Source organism: Pogona vitticeps, chromosome 1 (genome assembly GCF_051106095.1).
Source record: "Pogona vitticeps strain Pit_001003342236 chromosome 1, PviZW2.1, whole genome shotgun sequence".
NCBI classification, from domain to species: Eukaryota; Metazoa; Chordata; class Lepidosauria; order Squamata; family Agamidae; genus Pogona; species Pogona vitticeps.
The window spans coordinates 72,171,983-72,195,954 of NC_135783.1; the positions used below are offsets into that span (position 1 = coordinate 72,171,983).

General features: G+C 43.7%; 1 protein-coding gene across 2 annotated transcripts in view; it reads right to left on the reverse strand.

Moving 5' to 3' along the window:
- Nucleotides 1-13,718, reverse strand: part of OPRM1 (opioid receptor mu 1) — a 35,990-nt gene extending 22,272 nt beyond the window's left edge. The window contains exon 1 of one of the 2 annotated variants that reach the window (XM_072995126.2): nucleotides 12,879-13,718. In XM_072995126.2, coding sequence (XP_072851227.1) covers nucleotides 12,879-13,102 — 224 coding nt within the window. In that variant the 5' untranslated portion in view covers nucleotides 13,103-13,718. The remainder of the gene's footprint in view (nucleotides 1-12,878) is intronic. The other variant, XM_020803220.3, reaches the window with a different exon arrangement.
- Nucleotides 13,719-23,972: the final 10,254 nt, after the last annotated feature.

Here is a 23,972-nt window from a genome sequence, read left to right on the forward strand (position 1 = left end):
ATAACAATAATAATGTCAACATTGCAAAACCCAGTCTCTTCATCTTACACATGTTTCATATTCTCAGACTGCACTGAGTTACATTTTGTTCAGTTTGTGGCATGAAATTGTCTCATTTTTGTCACCCTACAAAGTATAGTGTTTATCTCTATTTAAGACAGGTGATTTCCTGTTTGCAATGTTTATAGTGTTGCTTTATCATTAAATGAGAGAGAGAGAGAATAGGAAAAGATAAGGAATGAGAGAGCTCCATTCTAGATGGAATATATAGAGTTTTTGAACAATGAGATGTATTTCCCCTTTCTCACTTTATTGTAATTTTGTTTCATGGTTTCATTACATATTTTGAAAGGGCGCTACATTTTTAAAAAAGCAATATGGAACATCTTATTCATATTTCTCTATTGTAACCTTAACCATGCAATTTGAAGCGTTGTGGAAAAACACCCAGTATTTGCCTTTCAATATAAACTCATAGGATCTTAAGGCGCAGAAGTCCCCATCTTTGTCTTCTCACCTGAAATTGAAAAGGCTGTTCAGAGAACTTCCATTATGAACCCACCCCCCAAAAAACAACAACCCTGAAATTAAGGAAAACAAACCTTAAACACAAAAGAAGATCACTAGACATGAATCAAATTGGATTGAATAGACTTATCACAAGAGTCTGCTTTGGCTCTATAAGAGGTAGGTAATATCCATGATATCAGTGCGCTAATTTCATGTGGGCCTTGGCCAGATATGCTGAAGTTGACTTTTTAGTTCATAATTCCCAGAATACTCAAGATAGCATGGCTGCTGGCCCTGTTAGCTGGGATATTCTGGATGTTCCAGGTCATGAAGACATCTTACCCATTGCCTGTCCCTTGCCAAATTTTGAAAGATGTCTGCAAACACCCTGATAAGAACAATCACTTATTTTCCTGTAGTCCACTTGGTAGGGAGTGGGGATAGTGAGTGGGCAGGAAAAGAAAAAGGCCTGTCTAATTTTTGTTCCCATCGCCCACCAGGTGTCCACCTGTGGCACACAGCGATGGGCAGATTGCCCAATTTCTGAATAAAAAATGAAAGGATAGAATGGAATCTGAGGAACACATTCTGTCAGGCAAGGAAACAAAGAGTAGGCGGTCAGATGTAATGTTTACCAGTCCTGACATTTTCTCACCAAGCCGATTTCAGTATGTGGCATGCCTGCTCAGGAGAAAGCCTCTGTGTCATTTCTTTGTTTTTTGCTCAGCTTCATATGACAATTTTCCTGTCAGCAGAACCTATCCAGCTTGAGACTGGATGCTTGCTGTAACAGCCCCACTCACACTTCACAGAGTGGTTGTTACTTCACTTTAAAAAACCTCTGCTGCCACCAACTTATCCTTAAAATCATAAAAGGACAAGTGTAACTTTGAAAAACAAAAACTGGTTTATTGATTACAAAAAGAATAATTGTAAATCACAGGTAAAAATCAATTAGTCAATCACTGTTAATAAAAACACTGGCTCACACAGACTATTTCACACTGGCAGGCTCTCTCACTCACTCTAAGTACTAATCACTTTTAAACTCTCAGCTCAGACTCAAAATCTCTAATCTCTCTCAAAACTGATCTCTCAAACACCATACACCCCTTTATATCCCAGCTCCTCCCCCTTTAGCACCACCTTCCGTCCCCTCATTGGCTGCTGTTCCACTGCCCAGCTGTGACAGACAGGTGAGGGCAGGGCTGAATGTTACACTTGCTTTCTCAGCTTTCGGGACAGTGTCTCAATACATGAAGCCCTGCACTGACTGGCTGTGTGGTCATCCTGGAATCTCTTGCTCTTGGTAATCTCCTAGAAGAAGATAGAACATTTTTCATAGAAGACAGCTTTTAACACAAGGGCTTGGAATGGTGCCATCCGCCTTCCTGTACAGCTTTTCAAAGGGATTGCAAAATCTATTTATTTCGAAAGGACCCTAGCCACTGGGACAATTAGTGGCTTGTTCAGATTCACATGGGCCTTGGCCAGAGATGGTGAAGCTTATTATTTTTTTTTTAGACACTAATTCCCAGAATACTCAAGATAGCATGGATGAACTTATTTGATGACTGCTGAGTTTTATTAGGATTTCGAGGGAGGGGTTATTGTTTAATTGCGATGTTTAAAATGTGTTTTCTTCCTCTTCAGGCAAGGAAAAGGGTTACGAAAACATTGTCAATAAATAGATAATACAGCAACAGCAGCTGTCAGAAACTAAATTGCACCCCACCTTTTCAGCCCCAAATGGCACTCCAAATAGCTAATAAGAAAAATCAAATTCAAAAAAGTACAATTAAAACCTAAAAACTGAGAGAAAACATAATTAGAAACACAACAATAAAGAAAAACAACAGCTCCCCAAGTGTTTTCTTTAAAATTATAAATGTCATTTGAAAAGAAATAATCAAAGCATGTTATTGTTAATGATGCACTTCTACAGTGCTTTTAGCGAAGTTTACTGCTGTTAATATAACTGATTGCAGCCATAGCAACTAATGCAACAAGCCAGTGAGACTCTCTGAGCTCAGCACTGTATGACTGTCATTGCCTTCCCACCCCGGAATAACCACGTGAGACCAAGTGTATGGGTTAAACATGGGCCATGCTTTATTAAAGTCCATTCCATTCTTGTGATCATTGCCCATCCTTTGGCCAAAAAGGGGGGGTCTTGCTGTAGTGTGGATTCAGGTTACCTCTTGATTATCATGTGGTCAATGAACAGCCATCAGGCTGTGCTCCAGCCTCAATCAACCCCTTCTTTATTACCATGGGATAACTATCGGCCTCCAATTTCTCCAGACCCTCTTTTCCTTCTCTCTGTGCTGACTGTGGGTCCGGGTGTGTCCCCAGCGCATCTTTCCCTCCCAGCACCGAGATCGCCTGATCGGCAGTGCTGTGAGTTCAGATACGCTGTCATTTCCTGACATTACCATATATTCTAAGTTCTAGTGCCTTTCGAATCCGCACTACCTGCCCCCAGCATGACCGAATTCTACTACCACCCCTACTAAAGCCAACACGAGTAATCCAGTGTGGGATAGGTGAAAAATCCCCGCCTCCACCAGCCAATCGGGAGATGAGTCAAAAATTCCTATCCGGTCCCCAAAGGGCGACCAGCTAATCTTGCACTAGAATATAGGGCAGGTGGGCGGGCTGTCGTTCTACCAAAAAAAGGAGGGCGACAATGGGGAAGCATCCCCTTAAATATGCCCTGCTCACCCCATGCCCCTCAGCTGCTCTCGAGACAGCCTTGTAGTATCATGTGGCATCTGGGAGGTTGGCAAAGACATGTCTCCCTGGGGGGATTCCCTTTGCCCCCCTCCCCCGGCATGAGCAATGGCTGGTGTCATTTCAAATGAAAACGCCTTAAAATATAAAACCGTAAGTATTTCTTAGGCCTAGATGTAGAGGAGAGGCCTTTGTTCAGAAAAGGACTGCAGCTCAGGGATCTTGTGCTCATTAGAGAACAACCACGATATACAAATAATAAATAAATATGCAAACAAATACTGAAGCCAAACTATCTTGGGTTCTGTTCTTGGAGTCTCTGGTTTAAGAAAAGATAAGGCAGCAATTGGTTTGAAAGGCCACACCTTGAAAAAGTTACTTTTGGGGACTCCATCTCCTGGAACTCCTTTCCTCCCTGGAGCATGGTTCTTAGTCATGCTGACTGTACTCGAGATCAATAACTTTCCCAGCTTCTAGGAAAGATCATTGCCTGGCAAGCTACTGCCCACAGAGCGGACAGACCTGTGACATGATGGACACAGGATTTGACCAGGTATAAAAGAGCCTCTTCTACTCCTACATAATGTGGTTGAAATGAGGAGAGAGAATGCTTTCAGTTCTTTGCTTTGTGCTTGAAAGCAATTTTAATGGATTCAAAGAAAACAACAGTTTGTCTGGGAGTAGTGGAAGTAATTCCGAGCTTCTTGTCATCTTACTGTTTTGACAATCTGATTCTTCCCCAGCCTTTCATTTATGATGCTCTCCTATGATACAAGGGCAGTGCTGCAGTCTCAGTCAAACAACATGACCAGAAAATGGCTCCATGTCTTTCTTTTAAAAAAGATAAATTAATTTTGTTACCAGTTTTCTCAACAACAATAGATGTAATTATAAAACACTGAAACAAAAAGAAATGCCATGTCTGGTTAAAGGTGCTGAGAGGGAAGGAAGGGTAGGGGGAAGGAGATGGGGGGAGATCCTAGTTCTGCCTACAAACACGTGCATATATACACAAAATGTGTGCAGTACCCACACACACATGCCACATGCTAGGACTCAGGAGACTTGGACTTAATTCCCAACCTGACCCTGAATCTCCCTGGGTGACTTTGGACCAGTAATACTCTCTTAGTCTGACATACTTTGCAGAGTTGTTGTGAAGATAACTGGAGGGACAGGAGAGCCATGTATTCTGCCTTGAGTTCATTGGAGGAAAGTTGGGATAAATTAGTATCTGTTTACTGAGATTCCTCAACCACTACTAGCAGTGAGACAACAGTTGTCTCTTTTGAGGAGACAGTGGGCTAGCAGAGGGCTTTTGTTTCTCTCATCCCCAGCAAGATCACTACTTGCTGTGACCAGGAATAGGAAAGGAGCCTTCTTGGAACCCAAGTGATTGCCCCACAGGTATGACAGAGAATTGCCCAACATCTGATACATTCCACTACTCATATATAGATCAGTTAATCAATTTGGTTTCAGGAGAAATAGAATTAGTCCTTCCCAATCTAGGGGGGAAGGAGTGAGGAGTGAGGAGGAATTAAAGAACCTTGTAATGAGAGTGAAAGAGGAGAGTGCAAAAAACGGTCTGAAACTCAACATCAAAAAAACTAAGATCATGGCCACTGGTCCCATCACCTCCTGGGAAATAGAAGGGGAAGATATGGAGGCAGTGTCAAATTTTATCTTCCTGGGCTCCATGATCACTGCAGATGGAGACAGCAGCCCTGAAATTAAAAGGCGCCTTCTTCTTGGGAGGAAAGCGATGACAAATCTTGACAGCATGTTGAAAAGCAGAGACATCACCTTGCCAACAAAAGTCCGAATAGTCAAAGCTATGGTTTTTCCTGTCGTGATGTATGGAAGTGAGAGCTGGACCATAAAGAAAGCAGACCGCCGAAGAATTGATGCCTTTGAATTGTGGTGCTGGAGGAGACTCTTGAGAATCCCCTGGACTGCAAGGAGAACAAACCTATCAGTTCTAAAGGAAATCAACCCTGAATGCTCACTTGAAGGACAGATCCTGAAGCTGAGGCTCCAGTACTTTGGCCATCTCATGAGAAGAAAAGAGTCCTTGGAAAAAACCTTGATGTTAGGAAGGTGTGATGGCAAGAGGAGAAGGGGACGACCGAGGATGAGATGGCTGGACAATGTCTGCGAAGCAACCAACATGAACCTGACACAACTCCGGGAGGCAGTAGAAGACAGGAGGGCCTGGCGTGCTCTGGTCCATGGGGTCACGAAGAGTCGGACACGACTAAACGACTAAACACACAAAACACAATCTAGGGGGCTACATAGGGAGCAATCAAGGGCTGCAGGTGCCACCAAGAGTTTGTACCCCTATCTAAGGATTTAAAAAAACCTGTAGTAAACACACTTTGCTACCTATTGCAAAGGCTATGCGAAGAGAACCATCTGTTCTACTGAGGACACAAAAACAAAACAAAACTCAAGGTGACATCTTTTGCAGTGCTAATACGTGCTCTGTTGAAATCAGTGTGGATCTTGCTTTTGATTTGAATGGAGGATAATTTATTTCAAGATTATCTAATACACACTGAGACTAGATGCTTGATCATACATTTACAATTGCCATGCCGTGACACATTAATGCAAGGAAAGCATAGAGTGACATTTTCTTTTCTGTGTCTCATACTGCTTAGATGATGCAACCACAGAATGAAAGTGATTTGGAACAGATTTGGGATAATCCAAAATTAGACCAAGTAAGAAAGAGAGAGTTTTTCATACAGTACTCAACTAACATAGAGACCATTTAAAAATGTTGTTGGTACTTGCTTCAATTGCTTTTTTCTCAATGGATAAGAGCAAATTCAAGAAGGACCAGTTCATCAGCAATTAGTAGCTGTTTCTTTTGGATCACAGGTCCCATAAATCCTCAGCTAGCATGGTTGTTGACCATGTTGGTTGGGAGCTGTAGGTCAAAAGCGGAAGTATTTCCATTCTCTGATTTGAATATTCCACATTTAGGAGTAGCCTACCCTAATTACTCCTGGGTGACAAATAACAGTGCTGACATAGCTATCATGTCTTGCTATTACAATTTTCAGTGACAGCTGGAAGGCTTCCCATGGAAACAGAATGCTAAGTTAGATGCGGTAGCCAGCAAAGTATCATGTAGTGATGTACTCCACATATTCTGTGAATGAAGATGTAAGGAACTATGCTTTTAACCTTACATGTGTTGGCTTAGGACCAGAATATCAGATTGACAAGTGAGCGAGACACAGTGGAGACTCCTGCAGGAAAAAGAGGATATGCTCCAACACTAGAGGCATTCAAAAGAAATTTAGACAACTACCAGGCAGATATTTTTTGATCTGCATTCCTGCATTGAGTAGGGGGTTGGACTCAATGGCTTTATAGGCCCCTTCCAACTTCATGATTCTGTGATGGAAATCTTTCTTTCTACCGTGTACACTCCCCAGGTTCCTTGTTATACTGTTTTGGAGGCCCACTAATTACATTCCAGAACATTAATTCATTCATTTGATTTAAATCTCAACTTTATCCTAATAAAGAGACCAAAGGTTGCTTTTCTTGGAGCACAAAGAATTCACATTATAAGCCCTAAATGTCTTGGGACCTAAATATATGATAAGGCTTCTCTGTCGATATGCATCTGTTGACCAGTAATTAAGATCTGTCGTGGGGCAGATTGTTTGGTCTTCTACTCCTGAGAGCAGTATGCAATGTAGAGGTGTGAGAGCAGGTTCTCTTCATCTAGTGCCCTGGCTGCAAAACAGGTTCTCTCTGGAAACCTGAACTGGTGCTCACTTTGGTCTCACTTTAGCATCTAGTTCCTGACTGTTCACCTTGGCATTTGGGTTCTAGAGAGATCACAATTTGGCTTTCCGTCTGTCAGATAGTGAGTTTTATTTTGATTGTTGAATCGTTTCAAATTGATTAAAGCTGTTTACATTGTTTTAGATTGTTTAAATATGTCACATTCCTTATACTATACCCTAAGATCTTCAGATATAGGGAATAATAGAAATAATAAGACAAAGAAGTAAACAAACAAAATAAGAGTCAAGGAGCAATCGGAATATCTGACCCTAAAAATATAACAAGTGGTTTTTTTCCTGCATTTTGGTATCATGACAGAAGAGACAATGAGTATGTTTACCCACTACAGTAAGCAATGTTTTTTGTCAACCATGACATGTTGCTTAATTCATGAGTTGCACAGCAGACAAACTTTGACTTGTCTTCCTCATTTCTTCCTTGTTTCTTTTTTAAAAAAATGTCATATTCCTTTCATTATCTTTTTTAATAGGAAGGGCAGCTAAGAAAGTAATAAAAGCAAGCCAGAAATGTAGACTGAGAGATTGTGATCAGCTGGCTTTAAGCCAACAAAAAAACCATAGGTTCAAATTGTGGTTTTTGACTGGTTAATACATGATGAGTGGTTAATGTAGCTGAGTTCATGCATTATAAAAAGATGGTTTTCATCAGTGAACACCATGGTTTATTATGACATGTGAACATGGTCAAATAGCTGCATTCAGGATGTAATTTAGATGGGACAGGAGACTTTTTGAGTCCGCAATTGGGAACTCTGTCAGAGTGTCAGAGTAATTCCATCAACAAATGTTCCTTTTAAAAAATAAATAAATAATATTTTAAGGTCAGCTTGAAGAGTATCTAAAAGGCAGGGTGTCTCTGATCCTAGAAGCAGCAAGCACTCATCTTGAGCAGTTGCCAGTGATGATCTTATCCTTTATGAGTGAATCTGATCTTGTTGAAAGCCACATACATTGAGGATATGCACCCCATGTTGTGATAGTGAATTCCATAGTGTAACTACGTATCTACAATGTCAAGAAAGCAGAGTGGTTAAGTACTGTAATTAAAAAAAAAACTATGATTAAAGGAAAGTGCTGATTAAAGGAAAGTCCTGACTGTAAGAAGACTGGGTGGACCTGCAGGTTTCTCTTGTGTATACCAGGGTCCATGTGTGTTTCCTTTAAATCATCAGTGACCCTTCAGCTGCAGCATCCGATGAAGCCTAAAGATCTGTTCTGAAGACCTGGAAAAACATCTGGAGCAGATTTCTGTGTGGCATGGGAAGATGCAGTAGAAGGAACAGTGGGGGACAAAATCCAGAATATGGAAATACACCACTGAATATTGGCCACATACTTTCTTTATGACACTAGACAAAAGTCTTTTCTGTAGCTATTGCTCAATCCAAACAAATCTCACTGGCTGTAATAATCTAGTACACCTTTCCTCACCTACACAGCCCACATGTATAATTGTCACATTGGGGTGGCTTCTATACGACTACAGTACTTAGCTGGGATGCCTTGTTTCTCTCTGCTGCTATAGCAGCTTTAATCCTTTTCATTATAATGGCAGGGATAGCACTTGTTGAGAACGTAGAGAATTTAACATTTAATTAAGCATAAAATACTCATCATACACCTTTAGGAAATGTGTAAGCAACTTGTGGGCTATGATTGTGCTCATGGCTGTCAGTTAATAGGTATTTCTTTTGAAAAACAGAAATCAATATTAGCTATCTACAAGCATTTGTCAGGCATAGAAATCTGCCAGGTACAACATGCTTTATCTTTACAACAAATTCTCTACTGAGAATACTCTAGATCAATCCACAACATTAACATAACTTTCTCCAACATTTTTAAAAAAAAGAAAATCAGCCACAGCAAAATGATCAGAACACTAGCAGGAGGGAGGCAAGTTGGGTGGCTCACCCTTTCCCTCTTTGGCTGTTTTTCTCATTCAGATCCTCCAGCTAAATCCAGAGGAGAAGCAATATCTGACCCATATATTCGTTCTCACGGATTGATAATTACCCGGGAACCTAGGAAGCTGCCTTATACAGAGTCAGACCATTATTCTTAGCTGAATGCTGTCAGCATTAATTGGCAGTGATTTTACACAATTCCAGGCAAGATTATTTCCAGGAGATGTCAGGAGCCAGGGACTGGAGACTCTCTGCATGCAAAGGATTGATGTGAATGGTGTTCAGACAAATCATGTATACTTAGGAACAAAATTGGAGGGTTTGTGTATGTTTATGGACCAAAGAGCCCAGAGGCATTCATAGGGTGAAATGGCATCCCCTGTATTAAATCCAGGGCTGGATCAGCCATCAACCTGCCCTTATTTTGGTATGTACTACTGTATGTCATCAGTCCAGTGCACATCCATAATGCAAAGCAGGTAAAGGAGTAAAAGATTGCAGTTAATACTTGATTTCTACATTACTAAACTGTCAGCTGCCAAACCTATTTCATGTTAGACAATATCAGCTCATGTTTTTAATATATTTGTTATGCTTTAATTATATATTGGCTCAGAAGACCTCTGAATTGCTCCTTGTTTCATTTTTGCAACAACACTGTGTAAGGTAGGTCATCCTGAGAGGCCTCAAAGGTGAGATTTGGAGCTAGATTTAAAACTGAGATATGAAAGTGAGAAGAGATTAGAACCTGATTCCCTCTCATACTAGTCAGATGCTCTGACTCTTCTTGGAAAAGCAATTCAGTTTTTATGTGATAGTAAGAAGGAAGAGAGGAAGGGATGGAAAATGAGCTACTCATAAGTCTACAAATAACTTGCCGTGTTACAGTGAGAAGATGTAGACATGATCAGAATGGGAGTCTATGAAGTGTCTCATACAATGCATCCCAAAACCCATGGAGTAGAGTAAATCAATTTGATCTCTAAAGAAGAACAGATTGTTGTTGAAATAAATGACAGAAAATATATTTCAAAGGAGGAATCTCCAGTACCACCTAAATCTCTGTGCAACCTGAGGTCCCCTTCCAGATTGTTCAGTTCTTATCTAAATGATAACAGAAAACCTTAACAAAAGCATACGAGCCAATACACTAGATTTTTTTCCAGCCTTGCCTCTATAACTGGGATGGGGACAAGGGAAATGCCGAAGTCTATATCATCACACACTTTATGGAATCCAGAATGTTGTAGAAGTATGCTTTAAGATCTACAAATAAAATCCAGACCAAAATTGGGAGGGGTGGACAGCTCAGTGTGCCCAGGACCTACAAAATTAGTAATTGTTGGAGAAAGGAAATGGAAAATTGGTGGTGATGATGATGGTGATGATGGGGAATTGGGGAGTTTGGAGCTTTCAACAACCTTCTCTAAGCTGGTGCTCTACAGGTCTTTTGATCTCCAGCTAGGATGGCCAATTAGCCACACTGGTTGGGGATGTTAGAAATTCTAGTCTACCAGCCTGAGGAAGACAGGCTTAAATCCAATTGTTTCTGACAACCAGAATAGGCCCATTGGATTAATGGGGATCCTTACATAAGTTCCAGTGATTTAATGGGTCTGTCCAGTTGGGGTGAACAGCTGAATTTAGGCCATAGTGTCACAGAGGAAGGTATATCTAGCTGCCAGAAACAAAGAAGAAGAGCAATTGAGCAAGAAAGTAGGAATACACTATAACATTTTTTAAGGTCCTGCTTTCTGTCAGATATGACTGAACGTCAATATTACTTAAAAATACAGATTTTGCTGTTTAAGATTCTTGTCCTTCTGGACGGAAAAAAATACACAAAAACAATGAAAGAAGGTGTGCATGAGGGACAACAAATAACCCCCACCGTGGTGTCTCAAGGCAACATTTCAGATGTGACTGCTGGAAGTAGCAGTTCCACCTGTTGTTATCGATAGCTTCAATAGATGGTGCTCTACTCTCATAGAAATTGTTTCTAACCGGATGTCTCCTAAACACTTGCGATGTACTAGGAGCAAAATTGATTGTTTTTTTCTACCTGGCATTCATTAAACAAATCTCATTTAACACCAGTAAGAAGAAAACCCATTCCATGGAGAGAACAATGTGTTGTCGCTGCTATTTAAAAGGGAGAGAATCCTCAGTTGTTAGACACGTATCACTGCAGCGACTTCTGTCCTACGTGTTTCAGCGGAATTCTCCCGCCTAGTATTTATTTTCTTTGGATGAGAAATTTCATCTACTGGAAAAACACATTCTCCTTGTTTAAATGGGCTCAAATCTTTTCCAACTTGGAAGAAACTAGGGAATATTTTAACATGAATTTCAATGCAATAGAAACTCATCTATGAAAAAGGTATGATCCATCCTTCCCCTCAGTGGATTAATTTGAGAACAAGCAACTGATGTTTAGCTGTCTGTGCATGAGTGATTCCTTGTCTGACAGGCACACAAAATCTGTCAACTATGTGTCTAATGATAAGGCTGAAATCCAATACACTTGCTGTGGAGTATATCACAGTGAATACAGTTTGGCTGACTTCTGAGTCCAACTGTATAGGTTTGTTCTGAAAAACTGCAATTTGGAGCATGTAATGCATTGCTCTGAGATTGTTTGCAAAGGGGTTATCACAGCGTGTGTGTGTGATTGCATGCAAAAGCTTTGATGCTTAGAGCCACATTTCATGCCATTTTATCAGGCCTAGAGTTCTAAGAAAATACTTTACTTTTGTTTCTTTACTTTTTTTAAAAAAAAGAAACAAACAGCCAGTGTAATTTTATTTTATTTATTTATTTATTTATTTTTTGCAGCTCATGCAGATTTCCCCTTCCCCTCTCTGGTTCTACACATTTTAGGTCTGGCTGCACACTGGAACAACACATGCCTAATTGTTCAAATTTTTATCATTTTGTGAATGTGAAATGAGATATGACCCATTGTTATCAAGAGGTATGAACAATAACATGCCTTCCCATGGACAGATTTCTCCCTCTTTCTGTGCCAGTCTCTCTAACACTGTTCCAGTTCACAGAAGAAGGCATCTTGAGGAGGGAGAGGGAGAGCAAACTTTATGGGAACAAAAAGGACAGTGGAAGAGTTTGATTCACTCCACCATCTGCTTTCCTCATGGGGCTTCTGCTGAAGATCGGCTCTCTTACTGCAGAAGAACCACTCACTTTGGGGATAACATCTCCCCAAAGGGAGGCAGCACCTGTCAAACAAAACCTGAGGTTTCTCTCAGGAGAAGTGGTTTGCTGGCCTACATTGGATAAAGGGGTGGCTTTTCTTGATCCAACGAGGAACAATGAAAGGGCCCCTTCAGATATTATTGGCCTGCAACTCCCATCAGGGCCCTAGCCAGGATAGCCAGTGGTGGAGGTTGATGGGAACTGCAGTTCAGAAACATCTGGAGGGCCACAGTTGCTCACTTTCAGAGTAAGGGACCAGCTCCCTTTATAGTCTCCATAACAGAATAGCCAAGGACTAAGACATTTTGCTGCCTCAGGCACAATAGCAGAAGTTGCCCTCACAATTAACCGAGTGAAGGGGGACACAGCACCCAAAGCCAATCAAGTTAATCTTGGCACTGGAGGAAAACAACACCCCCCCACACCATTTAGCACCTTTTCCTGTTTCTTACCTAGAAAAACAGCGAATTAAACCACCCCCTCCTTGTTGCTCTTTTCTACCACCCAACGCGGTATCTAATGGCAGGGCAGGGCCCTAAAGGTTCCCCAGGGCTGCATCTCCGCCCTCTCTCTCTCTCACACACACACACACCCTCGGGCTACCCTCTGGCATCTTTGGGCATCAGCAGCCGGCAGCCCTTGGCGGGATGCTGACGGGAAGGCGTCCCTCCAGCTTTCTTACCTGATGATGACATACATGACCAAGAAGTTGCCGAAGAGTCCCACCACGCACACGACGGAGTAGAGAGCCATGATGACGATGGCCGTGACCATAGAAGGGCTGATCCCTGGGGGGCTGGAGCACGGGCTGCCCCCTCGGGCGCCCAGGGTGCCGTTGGGGCCGTCGGCGCTGCATGAAGGCTGGCTGCTGTTGAGGTCGCTCAGGTTCCAGTTCCCCTCGTCCATGGCTCCGCAGACCCAACAACGGGAGGCGCGGCAGCGGCAACGGGGCGGGCCAGCCAGCGGGCGCCGCGGGCGCTGTCCAAGGTGCTGGCTAGGCAGGTGGGCGGCAGGCGCCGGGGCGGGCAGCCGCGGGCGAGGCAGGCGCGGGGCGGCCGCGTCCCATCCAAGTGGGCAGAGGCGGGCCGGGACCCCTGCCGCCGCCGCCGCCTAGGAGGCGCTCCGAGCGGAGACGGGGGAGGCCACGGAGCGGTTTCCCCAGCACCTCCGAGCCCGATCCGCCCGGCCGCTTCCCCCGCAACCCTCTCCAGGCGCGCACAGAAAGGAGAGCCCAAGCGAGGGTGGCGGGGAGGGTGGGAGAGCGAGGGAGGGAGGGGAGGAGGGGAGGAGGGGGCGGGGCGGGGCAAGGTGAAGTTCACCAAAGGGAAGAAGAAGGAGAAGGAAAGATGGGGGAAAGCCACCCCGAGCGGTTCCCCTTTTTCCAGATGTCTCGGCTTGCAGGCGCCCACACGTGCATTCGCACAGCTGGCGCTGACACACGCACACACGTGTGCGAGTTGGATGGGGGAGCGGAGAGAGGAGGAGCCTCGGGCTGAAGGAACAAGCGAGCGGGGGAGGACGGGGCGCCTTTTAACCCAACCTGCACAGTGGCAGCAAAGCTTGCGGTCAGGTGATGGTCGGGGTGGGTGGAAGGGGGGGGGGAACAGCCGTCGCCGCTCCCGCCATGGGCGCCTCCGACTCCTCCTCCCCCCCCCCGCCAAACTAGACAGTAAGACAAATGTTGACCAATTGGTACGGAGTCGAAATTAAAGCGCTCTTTTAAAATGGTGTCGGAGATGGGGGTGATGATAATGATGACAGGATAGAGTGCTGGTGAAAGTTCTTCCAGCAGGAGAAACCAAAGTATCACGCCAGAAGGAAAGGACATAATGGCCGGAGAGATCAGTTCATCAGTTCACTAATGAGTCCCTAATGAATCCCTTCCATTCCCTAAAAGAAGCCGCAGGCTTGAGTTTACAAGAGGAGAACCGAGCGGTTGGGGACTGGACATTTTTGGGAGGCCGCTCGATTCATGGGGTTGCCAAAAGTCGGGGGCGACTTGTCTGCACATAGCAACGTCCTAGGCTAAGGCTTAGGAAAAAGAGGTCGGTAATGCGCTCCTATACCACTACCCATAAGCAAGCTCTATTGAGTTCAGTGAGACTTACTCCCTTGCAAGTGTGCGCCGGATCGTAGCCTACCATTCCCTGCCATCCGTTCACTAAGTGCATTATGTAAACGAACGTGAAAACGCTGCTCTGTCTACCCGTGCATTTCTCTTGGAAGGGCGAGACGAGGGTGGTAAGGCTACAGTGGCCAATGGTTACGGCTAGTGTATTCCGGTAAAGGGCGAGTGTAGGATTGATTTCGTGGTGTTTCAGAGGAACGGGCAAGAACTTGTGAGTGTCTGACGTATGCTGGGGAGGGATACGCCGTCTTGCAGGGGGCTGCTTCGCCAGCGGCTCGACCCCTGTTAAAACCCGACCATCTGTGAACTCAGCTCCTGCAGACGCGGATCACACGGATTTGTAAGAAGGAAATCAACCTTCTTCATTAGAAAAACAATAGTGACGGAAAGAGGCACAAAAATCGGAGTGCAGTCCGCTTGGGAGACGGTTGCCCTTTGGCTGTTTCACCACATTTTGTAAAAGAAAAAAAATTGTTTTAAAACTGCCGGTCATTAGCTCATTGTTGGAGCTGATAGCCTGGAGAGGTTTAATAATACACTACCAACAGCAGCACCTAATTATTATTATATATAATCTTGCATATGATGTGGATTTTGGTATACAGCAGCAATTAAGACCCAGAAGGAGACAGACTCCGGTTTCTAATCAAGCAACATATTTTTATATAGCAAATGACAATATTGGCATGCAGGAAAAAGTCACTGTTTAATCTCATGCTACTGCAAATTCAATTCCTGTAGAGGCAACTGCTAATAACTACTTCGAAGAAATGGTATATTGTTTACTGACCCTGTCGTTAACCTGCCGATGCCCCCATGGAAATCGCTGCACTTCTGTAGATTTAAGATACATAATATGACCAAACCTTGTCTGCTTTGCCCTGCAGATACCATCTGTTTATATCTAATTCTATGATACCACCAGGAGGTAAAGGGCAGGAAAGGTACTCCATCAGTTGAAGGATACAGTGGGGACCCTTTCATTTTCTAAGCATGCCTTTCCGTTTTGGATATGATGCATCTGTTGTGGAAGCTGTACCACTAGTCACTGCAGAAAACAGGTCACTCCAGATACACACATGCCATGCTATATTGAGATCAAGCTATGCCAGCACTTGGTGAATTCCAGATTGTCACAGTATCATTCAGTTGGGAGGGTCATCTGCTCAGAACTGAGGCATCCCTGGCAGCTGGCCATCCTACCTGTGTTTCAAAACATCTTGTGAAAGAGAGCCCACCATCTTCCAAGTTTGTCCAAATATTCCACTGTCAAACAACTTGGGCTGTCAGAAAGTTATTTCTAGTGTTTAGTCCAGTTTTCCTTCTGCTGACAAAGATCAATTCCTACCATTGCCATTTTTATAATTTCCCAAATAAAGTTTCCAAAACCTCATGCAAGGGTTGTACAGATGCCACTTCAGCCACACAGACTGGACCCTGATTTATGCTCCTTTGACATTTGGTAGCATCAGCTATGATATATGGCCATGTTTTGGTTCTCATCAATGCTGCCAACAGTAATACTGATTAATCTTCATTTGGCGTGGACAGAATGAAAACAAGTGGTTACTAATGGGTTGTGAATGTGTATACATGTGCATGTGTTTAGGAATATATAGCTGTTTTGAATATAAATATTCGTGGTCCAAATGGACTTCAAGAGAAATAGTTTGGTGCAGTAATCAACCATGGATGTAAGGGATCTGATGCACCCTTGGAGCAACGTCATTTAGAAAGCTTTTCCTTCCATTTCAAGGGCCATAGCACAGCTCTCCTGCTGAAATACACAAAGGTGCCGCATGGCTGCATAAACTGGATTGTACACAGAGAACAGGAATGATAAAGAATTCTTTTCTTGAAATGGAAGGGTTTGTAACTCTCTGAGCTGTTCTGAACTACAACTGAGCCTCTCTCTCTCCCTTTAAATTTTGCCATGGCCCACAGTGGCTTGACGCCATTACAGCTGAGGGCTGCTTCTGAGCTTTTCTCTCACTGTATATTTGAATTTGGGGAAAGGTCAGTTTTGGTACCATTGGAGCAAAGCTTGAAAGTTGCTTGTTATAAGTATTATAGTTATCTAACTAGCCTCATTTGCAATCAGCATTGCAATATGTAGTTATAAAACAACAGTAAAAGTAATGTAACAGGTATTGACAATGTTACTGTCTATTTGTAGTTAGTAACATTTTCTAGTTATCTTTAAATTTTATTGTTAAAGACTAATTTAAGGCATTTTGACAGGATTTTTTCATGTTTTATACACTCCTCTTATCAAATATGAGCAGTATTATTTTGTTTTGATGTTGCAAAGTGCAATATCAAAATTGGCCATTAGAGAGAAACAGAGGGCATTTCATTTTATTTTTCTAACCTATCTGTAATGACAACACACCATGTTAATAGTATGTATTGCAATGGACTACCTGCATGACTGAAGTCCTGATCAGGACCAACTAGCTACTGAGAAGTAACGAAGAACACAACAAACTGGTTGTTGTGGGTTTTTCGGGCTCTTTGGCCGTGTTCTGAAGGTTGCTCTTCCTAACGTTTCACCAGTCTCTGTGGCTGGCATCTTCAGGGGACAGCACTCTGTGCTCTGGTGCAGTTTATTTGGGAGTTGAGTATTTATGGCTGTGAGATTAGCTTTTGTCCTCTTCAGGAGATGGGTGATTATGGTGATCAGTGTGTTTTTGTTGTGGGTGTATTGTTGTAATAAGGAGAGATTATCTGTCACTGTGATTGATGGGTGTCATTTGCTGGTCTTTTGTGTGTAGTGATCCCTGGTCCTTGTAGCTGGGTAGAGTTCGTTGACCTTTTGCACGCTGTATTTTTCAGAGCTGGGAGCCAAGTATTGTTGAGTTTCAAACTTTCTTCTTTTTTGTTGAAGTTCTGCTGATGTTTGTGGATTTCAATGGCTTCCCTGTGCAGTCTAATGTAATGATTGCTGGTGTTGTCCTGTATTTCAGTATTTTGAAACAGAATTTCATATCCAGCTTGTTTTAGGGCATGTTCAGCTACTGCCAATTTTTCTGGTCTGTTTTTATTTTCCTGAAAAATAAGTTTGGAGTTCTGATTCTGACTAATTTACCAAAATCGTTGTTTACAACAAAATATTTTGTGGATGCTTGAATTGTTAATAAGAATTCAGAACACCAACATTCACCCTTCGTAGCAGAAGCAAACCTAGAAACAAAGGTTGGGTCCTGTAGCTGACTTCCCTGGATGCAAGTGATCCGCGCACATTCATTATTTAATTTCATTTGCTTTATGTCTGTCATTCATTACTCTCAAAAAGGGAACCAAGATGGTGGCCTCCACAGACACTTCCTCCAAAATTTAATGGATACCTCTCCCATGTTGCACAACAGCCAATTGGATTTGTCATTTTCTGATGCTCTGAGTAACATTTTCAGGGGGATGAAGGATCTGTGATGATGAATCTGCTTCCACCATCCCTGGAATTGCATCTGCCTAAAAATGACTTCCATTCAATAGGACTTCAGCTAGGTGTTTTGACATCAGAACTATATGAAAAAGAAAGTGTGAAGCAGCTGTTTGTGAGTTGGTGGGTCTTAGTGTGGATGGTGGGAGGGAGAGATAAATGAATCCAGAAATAATTATGGAGGCAGAGAAGAACTTTCCATGCTGGGTCTTTTGAAACTGTGGAAAACATTGGGAAAAGCCCATGATCTCCCTGAATCACCATCATGTGTGAGTTTTCCATGTTGCTAACAAATATATAAACAAGCAAAATAACTAACACCTTCCCTCTGAAGGTGAAGGGGAGAGAAGTAACTTGTCTGTTAAAGAGCTTGTGTCTTTTTTCTACAATAGATAAAATATTTCTTTTTAGATTTATTTATTTATTTATTTTGGGAGGCAAGTATCCTTGGAGATTAAAATCTAAATTTTGATCATGCAGGAGGAAGCAGAGGAAGCAAATGAAGGCAAGGAAAGAAGAGAAATACGGTTAAAAGGAAATTTAATTGTCTCTAAATGCTGGAGTAGGAATATTTTGGGTGCAGGGTAAGAAGAATGAGGGTCATGATGATCAGTGACAAAATCACTTGTTACAGCTCTGAGAAAGATCACTGATACAGCCAAGGCAAGAAATCACCAAAATGGCAGTACTTTAATCATGATCCTCCCCTATCTATACGTACATGGGATGTGTGATTAAATTGCTGTGATTTCTCATCTTTCTGCATGATAAATGCAGGAGGTTGTGTGCTATGAATGGTGGGAAGAATCCCAATTGGAGGGATCTCCTGATCCTACATCTATGCTGCCTATCCTAGTAGTGAAGGATACATTATAATAACATGTAGCGATATAGCGCCATGAACACAATTTGCTAGGACTGCACACTCTGTTACGCAGTCTCCATTGAAATGAATGGCTCAGAGGTCTGGGTAATGCTCTTGTTTCATTTTAATGAGGCTTGTATGTGATACTTTTCTACTGGATTTATTTTGAAAACAGTGAACTGAGAACTCAGAACTGAGGGCCCAAGTAATCCAAGCCAGATGGAGCACTGGAGACTCATACTGTAGGACCCATAAAGGCACTGTGAATAGCCATTGTGCCCTTGGATCAGTCCAGGGTTGTGGCAGTGGTTGGTGAGGTGAATTGTATATTTTCCTGTCCAGGACATATGCCAACTTCAGTATACATGTCTGGTATGGGGGAACAAGCTTTTATACAGTGATACATCCTCAATATATTTGCCCTCTCCTTGGCGGTTGTGCTCCTTTCAACTTTCTACCAAGTGGCAAATCTGCTTCGTGCAACTGCTGAGCACATTGGAAGAAATGTAGGACCAAATCAAGCATGATCTGTTGAATTGCCAGCCATCAACCACAGACCACCCCAACATGATGTTTGTGGCAATGTGATATGGGCTGAAAAGGCATTCTCTTCCCCTTGTGTTTCCATGGTAGGTTCTTTGTCTATGACTAAGGTCAAGAAGCTACAAACAGCCTGCTTTGCTGTTTTGGGCTAGGCATTACCTCTGTCAACAGCACATGATGAGTTGTAGCTGTGACAAACCCAGACCTACTGGGATATGCCACAGTTTCACTAAGCTGCCACCAACCATTCCCTATAAGAAGTCACACAGACCAGGGATGGATTTTCAACAGATAAAAGAATAAGGTTTATTTAAAACAACACACAGGGAAAATAAAATGATCAGGTGAATAAGATATAGTAACGTGGCTTAGTCTCATTCATACATGCACACAGTTTGGTTCACACAGAACACTTAACTTGAAGCACAGACCCTGAACCTATCAGTTCTGGCTAACCAACAGACACCTGAACCTATCAGGTTGGTACTGACTGACACACAGTAGTACCCTGTCTGACACACAGACTCCCACACCAGCTTCTTCTTCCCAGCTGCTGCTTCGTCCCTCAGCTCTCCTAACTTCTCCACACACGTTTCACATATATATACAGTACAGCCCCTCCTCCTGATGTCCCGCCTTCCACTCCCCATAGGATGGAACTTTCCCTCCAAACCCATGACAGACAGGTAACATCAGTGCTGTATGTAACACCTCCCCTCTTTATAAGTTGTTTTGTAGGGGGAAAGCTAACGTGCTTTTTCCCAAAAAACAACCTGGATAAAACACACAACAACAGTTATACATACAATACCATACTTACTTATACTTACATTCTAAGTTAACCATATCAATTAGGCATTTAAACATTTACCATATACATTACATCAAGTTACCTTTATTCATACAAACCAAATTCAAAAAAACAGGTACATTTAACTTTTTGTCATCAATATATATACATAGTCCATGTTTCTTTCGCCGTCTTCATTCTTCAGGTCTTCTTGACAAGGCGTCAGCAACACAGTTCACTGACCCTCTGACCACCTTCACTTCAAAGTCATAGTCCTGCAAGTTTAAAGCCCACCTCATAAGTTTGCTATTGTGGGTTTTCATTGTCTTTAACCATTGCAGTGGTGAATGGTCAGTGCACAGAATAAAATGTCTTCCCCAGATGTAAGGCTTGGCCTTCTGGATCGTGTAGACTATGGCCAGACACTCCTTCTCCACGGTTGCCAAATGTCTCTCACCTTTTTGGAGTTTCCTACTCAGGTAGGACACTGGATGCTGGTCACCATTCTCATCCTCCTGGCAAAGAACCGCTCCTACCCCGCTGTTAGATGCATCGGTGTAGATGATGAACTCCCGGTCGAAGTCTGGAGCACGCAGCACTGGATACTGGACGAGCACCTCCTTCAACCTCTGGAACGCCGCCTCACAGTCGCTGGTCCACGGGATGCGGTCATCAGCCTTCTTCCTCGTCAGATCGGTCAGCGGAGCCGCAATCTCGCTAAACCTCGGGATGAACTTTCTGTAGTAGCCCACCAACCCAAGAAATGATTTGACTTTTTTCTTGGTGTTGGGTCTAGGCCAATCACAAACTGCTTCTATTTTGGCCTCTAGGGGTTTTATCACTCCTCCCCCTACCATGTGACCCAAGTATTTTATTTCTGGGCTACCCAGCTGACACTTGCTGGCCTTTACTGTTAGCCCTACTGCACTTAACCTCTGCAGCACTAACTCCAGGTGTTTCAGGTGATCTTCCCAGGTATTACTGAAGATCCCTATGTCATCAATGTAGGCCACAGTAAAGTCACTGAGCCCTGCCAAGGTCTGGTCCATCAGCCTTTGGAATGTGGCTGGTGCATTTCTGAGACCAAAGCTCAGGACTCGAAACTCATAGAGACCAAAAGGGCTGCAAAAGGCAGTCTTTTCTTGATCCCTGGGATCAATTCTTAATTGCCAATATCCCTTTACCAGGTCCAATGATGAGATGAACCGACAACCCCCTATGGTTTCAATCAGGTTGTCTAGCCTGGGCATTGGGTAGGCATCAGGAGTGGTTACGCGGTTTAATTTCCTGTAATCAACACAAAACCTAATGCTCCCATCAGGCTTGTCCACAAGGACTATCGGAGAGGACCAAGGACTAGAAGAGGGGACGATTATGTTCTCCCTAAGCATCTCGTCCAGCTCCTTCCGCACCTTGTCCCTATAGGGTCCCGTTACTCGGTATGGGGATACTGCCTGCGGGGGTGCATCCCCTGTGTGGATCCGATGCATCACTCCCTTCACTATCCCCGGCTTGTTGGAAAACACCTGTTGATATTTAATGAGCAGCATTTTTAGTTCTTGCTGCTGGTCTTGGGTGAGTGCAGGACTGATCTTTACCTCCTCTGGGTTGTATTTTACTTCCCCTCTACCCTCCCAGAAGGGTAATTCAGCTTCCTCACTCTCAGCTGCTTTTATCGCAAATAAAACCCTCTGTTCCCCTCTGTAGTAGGGTTTTAGGGCATTCACATGAACCACTCTCCTTGCTTGGTTCTCCTCCTGCTCTATAAGATAGTTCAGGTCTGACATCTTGGAAATGACCCTATATGGTCCTGCCCATTTGAGCTGCAATTTGTTCTCTCTGCAGGGCCTAAGCCAAAGCACTTCCTCCCCTGGGTCAAAGTGCCTCTCTCTAGCTTTGTGGTCATACCATGTTTTCTGTCTGACCTTCTGAGCTTGCAGGTTTTCTGCTGCCAGTTCTAGGTTTCTCTTTAGGTCATTCATCAAGGTGTCTATGTATGTCAGAACGTCCTGTGGGTCATCCTGGGTGATCTGCTCCCAATTTTGTTTGATCAAATCAAGGGGCCCTTTCACCCTTCTCCCAAATAAAAGTTCAAATGGACTGAACCCGGTACTGGCTTGTGGCACTGATCGATAAGCAAACAAAAGGGATTGCAGCTTCTGGTCCCAATTGTTTGGATTCTCTGCCAAGTAAGCCCTAATCATGCGCATTAGAGTCCCATTGAACTTCTCAGTTAACCCATTACTTTCAGGATGATAGGCAGTGGTTTCCTTGTGCTTAATTCCACAGATTTGCCATAAGCGTTTCATGAGCTTTGATGTGAACGATGCTCCCAAATCTGTGATTATTTCTGAGGCAAATCCCATCCTGGACATATACCCCACCAAGGCATCTGCCACTGTGTTAGTTTCAATGTTAGTCAAGGGAATGGCTTCAGGGTACCTCGTGGCATGGTCCACAATGGTGAGAATGAACCTGTTCCCCCTCTTTGTGGCCTTGGGCAAAGGTCCCACAATATCCACCCCTATGCATTTGAACGGAGTGTCAATCACAGGCAAAGGGCACAACTTTGCTTTGGTCCTGTCGCGGCTATTCCCCTGCCTTTGACACACATCACATTGTTTACAGAACTCCCTGATCTGCTTCCCTATGTCAGGCCAGTAAAAATTCTGTGTGATTCTCTGCTGTGTTTTGTTCACCCCTAAGTGCGCAGCAAACATGTCAGAGTGCCCCCTTTGTAAGATCATGGGGCGATACTTTTCAGGTACCACTAGCTGACTTCGGATCCCATCTCCCCCTTTTGAGATATTCCTCAGGGTCTCTCTATACAAAATCCCCTTTTTCTCTAGAAATCTCACTGGGGTTTCAGGTGCTAGCTGGGCGTCAGTCACCTGTTCAAAACACTTTTGGAGAGTGGCGTCTGCCTTTTGCTCTTGTCCAAATCTGCTGTCTGTGGTTAAGGTTTCCACCACAGCTTCTGAACTCCCCCCACCTGCTTCCGTCTCGGGCTCATCATTACCCCCCTGAACTGTCCCCGTGGTGGCTTGTGAACGTGTAATCACTAGCACCCGTTTCACATGTTCAGCCAGGTCATTTCCCACGAGCACGGCTGCTGGCAGAGTCGATGAAATTGCTAGCCGCCAAACTCCCCTCCAGCCTTGAAAGTTCACAGGTACCTCCGCTACTGGCAGTGAGATTACCTGCCCCTCAATCCCTGCCACCTTCATGCTCTCATTTGGGATTACATACTCCCTAGGAATAATATCTGGATGGCACAGGGTCACCTGGGAACACGTGTCCCGCAGCCCCCGATACTGATGGCCAAGTATTCCTACGTCCACCCCTGCTGTCTCAAACAACTGAGAATCTGTTCTCACCAGTAGGCAGCGCCTGACCTCTACAAGAGGACCATTTTCCTCAGCCTGATCAGCAGATGTAACTGTTCCAGATTGAGTAGCCATGGCAACAGGCTCCCTCAGTGACAATGAGCCTTGCTCTTTCTGGACACAGAACACAGCTTTTGGCTTGGTTCCACTCGAATCCAGAGGCACAATTCCTTTTAGCTGCTTTAATTTCTCACACTCTGAGATTAGATGGCCCTTTCCCTGACAGAAATAGCATTTTCTGCTATATTTTGAGTCTTTCTCATCTTGTTTTGGTTTTCCCTCCAAAATCTGAGGTCTTGGTTTCATGTCTGAGGGCTTCCCTTCACCATGGGCCCCTCCCCCTTGCTGGCTTTTCCCTGGTCCCTGAGAGTACTTGCTGTAGGTTTCTTTAGGTTTCCCCATCGCTTTCCCCTCACCCAAGGGCTTTCTTATTTGGGAAATAAAATCTGCGATCTCGGCTGCTTCTGCCACAGATTTTGGTTTCCTTTCCCTCACCTGGAATTTCAGTTCCCCATGCAGGACTGAATAGAACTGTTCCAGCGCTATCAAGTCTTTGAGCTGCTGAAAGGTCTCTGTCCCCTCCTGAGATAGCCATTTCTCTAGCAGCCTCACCAATTGGGCC